This window comes from Quercus lobata, chromosome 11 (genome assembly GCF_001633185.2).
Source record: "Quercus lobata isolate SW786 chromosome 11, ValleyOak3.0 Primary Assembly, whole genome shotgun sequence".
Taxonomy (NCBI): domain Eukaryota; kingdom Viridiplantae; phylum Streptophyta; class Magnoliopsida; order Fagales; family Fagaceae; genus Quercus; species Quercus lobata.
The window spans coordinates 44346345-44352847 of record NC_044914.1 but is presented as its reverse complement, the minus strand read 5'-3'; the positions used below and the strand labels follow the sequence as shown (position 1 = coordinate 44352847).

The window sequence follows — 6503 nt, the reverse complement described above, 5'->3', positions numbered from 1 at the left end:
GCTTAGGCCTGTACATATGGCGGCCTAACCGAATTTATTATTTAAAAATACATGTGCACCACATGCACCTCTCATAGGTAACCATTTTTGACTTGCACGAAGTTTTTATATAAAATCTAGTCGTATTCTGATTCCTGAACCAAATGATGCTTGCAATGTGAATCTTCTTTTCTAGTTATATAAATAACTAGGAATTATTTTAAAATCTAGTTGTATTTCGAACCAAGTGAGACTTGCCATGTGAAATTAATCTAAGTACTAGATTTTAATTAAAGTCGAAGAATGCTGCCAAAGCTGATCAGCAGCGAGGTATGCGGAGGAATCTTTAATTCTTTATACCTTATAGAAACTACAAAGCATGACATATTGACAAGTTTACGTATATGTAGTACGTAAGCTCGAATAATAAATGGGTTACCATTGAGCTATATATATACGCAATAGCGCAAGGTGAAGAGCAAACCAAAATTAAGAGCATTAGAAAGCAGATATGGAGGTGAAGCAAGTCCTTCGCATGAATGGGGGAGAGGGAAAAACAAGCTATGCAACCCACTCGCAACATCAAGTCTCTCTCTCTCTCTCTCTCTCTCTCTCTCAATGTTGTTTTTATTTCCCCTAGTTGTAATGTGTTTATGTTCCATTTGGTTGTAAGAGCATTACCATCCATGAAAAAAAAAATAAAGCATTTTGCATCACCAAAAATTACTTTTATCTTTTTTTTTTATGAACAAAATGCTTTATCTATTTTACATTATTACTTAAAACAATTTGTACATGTCATATACCTTATTCTTTATTTCACAATACATCACATTAAAATTATATTACTTTAATATTATAGCAGGAGAGAAAAGAAATGATAAGAGAAGAGAAAGATAGAGAGAGTTAAAGAGGAATACTTTTTTTTTTTTTTGCATGTTGCTAGAGTGCTTATGCATATTTGCAAGAACATTAGTATTGGGTGTACCAAAACACCAAATAACAAAAAAGTAGCTTCATCTGCTTTGCCATTTGCTAAAAATGTTGCAAAAAAAAAATTCACTAGCAATGCTACTTTTTTTATTCCTTTCTTCACTCTCCTCTCAGACCTCTCTCTTCTCACTCTCTCAAACCTCTTTCTTCTCTCTAATTGGGTTGTGGTGGTTAGGTTGGTGGGTTCCGATCTGGTTATGGCTTGTTGCGGTAGTGGTGGGTTGTTGTGGTAGTGGATTGTGCTAATTGGGTTGTGGACCTTGTGGTGGCGGGTCGTTGATTGGGTTGGTTGGTTTCGATTTGATTGTGGTTGTTGTGGTGGTGGATCATTGATTAGGTTGCGGTGGTGGATCATTGATTAGGTTGTGGTGTTTGGGTTGGTGGGTTGTGGGAGTGATGCTGCTAGATTGTGAGGGTGGTGCTGGGTTTTTTTCTTGTCTCTTTTTTTTAATACAATAGGAGTTATTTAATTTATTTTAGGTTATTTTAGTGTATTGTATGTTAGAATAGAAGAACGGTAGGAGTTATTGTAGTGTATATTGTTAAATAGTAGGTTAAAATTGCAAAATTAGATTTTTGGTATGCTAAAATAGCTCTTTTTTTAGGACACCAAATGCTAATGCTCTAAGCACTTTAGGCAAAAAGTTTTGCATTTAGCTCACCAGATGTGAATGTTTTTTGTGCACTTTTTGTGAAGAGAAATGATATGCTCACAATATTTTCACAATACTTTCATAATTAATCTTAAGTGACATATTGTTATAGATTGCTATTGGTGGGGAAAAAAAAGTAATTTTAATTGTATTTTCAAATTATAAACAATAATAACTTACTACTTATAATTTGTTGTGAAAATGTTATAGACATGACACTTATTATTTTCTTATGAATATAATTATCTATTTTGCATTTTATAATAAGTTATGCATACTCCAATAAGATTATCTTTAAAAAAACAAACCGACAAAAGTCACAAAGTAGGGGGAAAATAACTGGCTTCACAAAAATGTCTACGTTCATGGGTATATTTGAAGCTTTCATTTTCACTAAATTAATAATTAAAAACTAAACAATTAGAAATCCAAGTTTAGAACCCCTTTTTACAAGAAGAACCTATATAACACAACTCGATCACAACTTCGTTCTATTTTTAGTACTTCACCATATAGGCCGGACCCTCGTATGAAAAAAATACATACATACATACATATATATATATACACACACACACACACACAAAGTGTAAACCATAGATCCTACATGCTTAAAAATTGTTTAGAATTAAATTTTATTTTAAAAAAAAAAAATTTATTGATTTGTTGAATTTGAAAAATAAATCTTACAAAAATATAATTATACATAAAAATAAAAAGGTAAAGTAAAATAAGTAATAATAAGCTGAATAAACGGAAAAAGCTTTAATTGGCAAATGATTTATGAACCCCTTCACTTATTAAAAAACTAGGAATGAATATATAAAGATACTAAATATTATAAATCCAAAAACATATTATATCATTTAAATTATTTACTTGAAAAGGAAACAATGCCTAACACTTTTTTTTATATAAATATTTTGAACTCTAGAATCTGGAATCTGGATATCTTTGTTGAAAACTTAAAAAGTAGTAATTGAGTACGAAATTCTTAATCATTTTCAATCATTTTTAATGAACTAAGAACATGATATTTTTCATTTCAGAGAATGGTGGCATCTATGGTCAAGCCCATAGTTGAAGAGAGCATTGAGGAGCTTTACCAGACCTTATTCCCCGAGTGCTTGAAGATTGCAGATTTGGGATGCTCATTAGGACCCAACACCCTTCTATTTGTATCAGAAATCATAGAAATTCTTAGCACTGCATCCCAGAAGTTGAACTCACCGTTACCTTCATTGCAAGCATTCCTAAATGATCTCCCCGGCAATGACTTCAACACAATTTTCAGGTCACTGCAGAGCTTCTATAGGAAATTGGAGACTGAGAAGGGAAACACCTTTGAAAATTGCTTCATATCTGGAGTGCCTGGATCTTTCTATGGGAGGCTCTTCCCTTGCAATTCCCTTCACTTTGTTCATTCTTCTTATGCTATTATGTGGCTCTCCGAGGTTAACATCTAATTCCCTTTTACTTTCTCAGTTTATGGTGATGGGGTTTCAACACTTCCGATAGCATTTAATTTTGCTAGGGTTTAAACAAATAGGGACTCCACATGCATTAATATTGTAAGAATTTCATGCAATATTTTCTTGAGAGAGAAAATGAGAGAATCTTATTGTTTTTTAAGGTTTTAAATATATCAAACCATAATTCTAAAATCAATCTACTAAAACCCTTTGTCTTTGTCATTATGATTTTTTTAATAATAATTAACAAAATATTTTATTAATTATTATTAAAAAATAAAAATAAAATAAATAATAATAAAAAAGAAGAATCATGGTTGCTACTATGTGAATACAATCTTTCAGACTTGTCATGAGAGTTTAATAAATGACTGTATTTTACTTCCTACATATGTTTCACATTCCTAGCCATCCGAGAATAAATCATTATTCATTTGACTTGGTACAGTATGTAAAACCATCTTTTATATGTTTTAATCTAAGCCACTCGAGCATCGATCCAAGTAATGGTAATGAATTTTTAAGTCCATGTTTTAGACTTTTAGTAGCTATATATAGGTGACTGAGGAAATTTACAGGTACCAAAAGGGTTAGTGAGTCAGACAGGAGAAGCACTCAACAAAGGAAACATTTGCATTGCAAAGACAAGCCCTCCTGCTGTGTTTAAAGCATATTTGGACCAATTTGAAAGGGATTTCACACTTTTTCTAAAGTCTCGAGCGGAAGAATTAGTTGCTGGTGGTTGTATGGTCCTCACAACCATGGGTAGCATCAAAAGCGATGATCCTCTTTCCATTTGGGAAGTCGTTGGTCTAAAACTCAATGACATGGTCTTGGAGGTATTGATTTTTTTATTTTTTTATTTTACAAACGAGGATATGTAAACTTTTCCAAATATTTCTAGTAGTTACTCATAACTAAAGTAAAAAAAAAAAATATATATATATATATATATATATGAGATTTATTTTTGCCAACTTATTTTAATATTTAATTTATTTTTGCTATTATTTATAGGTTTTGTTACACTTTTTGGTATTATTGATAAGTCTTACTGTATTATTTCAGTTAACTTTTACCTTTATTTACAGTATTTTTAGAAAAGAAAAAAAAATGAATATTAAACCATAAGATTAAATCTAATTGACTAGCGAGCATTATTACTTTACTTTTTGGTTGGCTTGGTGGTCAATTGCTTACTAGCTAGCAAAGGTTCAAAAGTAGGCGTCCGTGCGAATATGAATCAGAAATTTTTCTTTTTCTTTTTCTTTTTCTTTTTTAGCAAGAAATTTAGGTTTAATAAAAAATAAAAATACAAAAATCTCGTACGTACTAGGGAAACTATTTTGATACCGTATAAAGGCCTTTTTCCATTAATAATGTATATTATACTAACTAAGTCATTTAGAATTTTAAATAATATAACAAAAAATATATCTTTGAATTTATAATATTTAATTTAAATTATAAAAATAAATTCATTTAAAATAGATGTCATCCTCTTACTCAATATTGCATAGGCTTGCCTGGCTCTCACCTGGTGAGAATATGCATGTCTACTAAGAGTATGAAATACGTACATTCAAGTTTCAACTATCTAGCTAGGACACAATGAACAATAATCTCAACTTACAGAAGACCTACATACTAATTAATCATACCCTAACCTAGCTAATTAACGTGCTTAATTAATTACGTACAGGGCATGATTGAAGAGTCAAAACTGGACAACTTCAATTTGCCATACTATGCAGCTACTATGGAGGAAGTAAAGAAGGTAATCGAGGCCGAAGGATCTTTTACTTTGCAGAAACTTGAAGCTTTCAAAGTGGATTGGGACACCTACATAAAGAAGGCTAACAAGGGCCTTGATAAGCAAGCAAGGGAAGCCATACTTGCCAGTGACATTAGGGCCGTGGGTGAGCCCATTTTGGCAAGCCATTTTGGGGAAGCATCCATGGAGGACTTGTTCCGTAGGTTTAAAGAGGTTGTGCTTGATCACATGGAGAAGGAGAAATGTGTGTACTTTAATTTGGTTATCTCCTTGAAAAAGAAGGGTTGAAGGTTAATTGACTTGTGGAAGTGTAATTCTTGAGAAAAGGAAGCTTTGTAAGATTGTTCTTACTTTTTTATTGTATGCTTATTATGCCATATGGATTTCATGGTTGAAAATATTTCCTATTTTTTCAATGCCTTTTTTAAGCTTCAAAACCCATAAAAAGAACACAATAGTGAAGATTTAAAATGATAATAATAATAATATTGATAATAAAGAAGCTAGAGTTAAAAATAAATAAATAAATAAAGAGAAAAAAAAAAGAATATTATTGTTATCTTTCAAAAGTAGAATACAAATACTAATAGAATCTTGAATTCTTTATATAATAATTTATTCTCTTTCATAAAATTTATGTAAGCAATAAAACTTTGTGGAAAGTACCTAAAATTTGCAAAAAAAAATGGTAGAAACATGAATAAGATCAAATCCTTATTAAAATAGAAAATTATGTTAGACTATTATACGATTTTTTTTTTTTTTTAAAAAAAAACGATATTTTAAAGAGACAAATACAAAAAACAGATCGAGTTTCCTTAAATTATATATATATATATCTATATATGTATGTATGTATGTATGTATGTATGTATAAATAATTTAGAGAATTTTTTTTTGGCCAAAATAGACATAGAAAAGAGAAAAAACAGTTAATCAATGTAACTAACACCTACGTAACTAACAATAAATTTTACTCTTTTTAGAAAAATTTAAATTTAAATCCTTAAAATTTGTTCAATTATCACTTTTGTCCTTTAAATTTTATGTTTGTTATTTTTGGTCATTTAAGTTCTAATTTGTTATTTTCTCAAAAAAAAAAAAAAAAATGCTAAAATGCAAAACTGACCCTCTAACTTTTTTCAGATTTCATTTCAGTCCTCTAACTTTGTTTTCATTCATTTCAATCTTCTAAATTTCAAATTTATTCAATTAAGGCATTTTCATTAACTTTTGTTAAATTTTTTTTTTTTTAAATCTGGAAAATATTTTTCAATCATTAATTGAATTTTTTTAATTTATAAAATTGAAAAATTATCCACAACATATAATAAAAGTTGATGGAAAAGTCTTAATTGAATAAGCTTGAAAATCAGAGGACTGAAATGAACAAAAGTAAAGTTAGAGGACTGAAATGAAATTTGAAAAAACTTAGAGGGTGAGTTTTGCATTTTACCAAAAAAAAAAAAAAGTTCAAAATAATTATTAATAGCAGACTCCAAATTTACCATTAATAAAGCTACAGTTAAGTATTAAAATAAATCATTTTCATTATTAAAATTTTCTAAATTTTATTTTAAACACCCCTTAAAAATTTATACCCACTACAAATCCAAATCAAACTCAAACCTA

The 6503-nt window shown here is 29.6% G+C and overlaps 1 protein-coding gene across 1 annotated transcript; it reads left to right on the top strand.

Moving 5' to 3' along the window:
* Positions 1–490: 490 nt before the first annotated feature.
* LOC115966948 (7-methylxanthosine synthase 1-like) lies at positions 491–5159 on the top strand. Its single transcript, XM_031086073.1, has 4 exons — positions 491–565; positions 2675–3079; positions 3676–3936; positions 4800–5159. The coding sequence occupies exons 1-4, from the start codon at positions 491–493 to the stop codon at positions 5157–5159; spliced, it is 1101 nt and encodes a 366-aa protein (XP_030941933.1).
* Positions 5160–6503: the final 1344 nt, after the last annotated feature.

Coding starts and splice junctions, on each gene's coding strand:
- LOC115966948 (XM_031086073.1), top strand. CDS start 491: ATGGAGGTGAAGCAAGTCCTTCGCATGAATGGGGGAGAGGGAAAAACA. Junction 3,080..3,675: donor CTATTATGTGGCTCTCCGAG/GTTAACATCTAA, acceptor GGAAATTTACAG/GTACCAAAAGGGTTAGTGAG. Junction 3,937..4,799: donor TCAATGACATGGTCTTGGAG/GTATTGATTTTT, acceptor AATTACGTACAG/GGCATGATTGAAGAGTCAAA.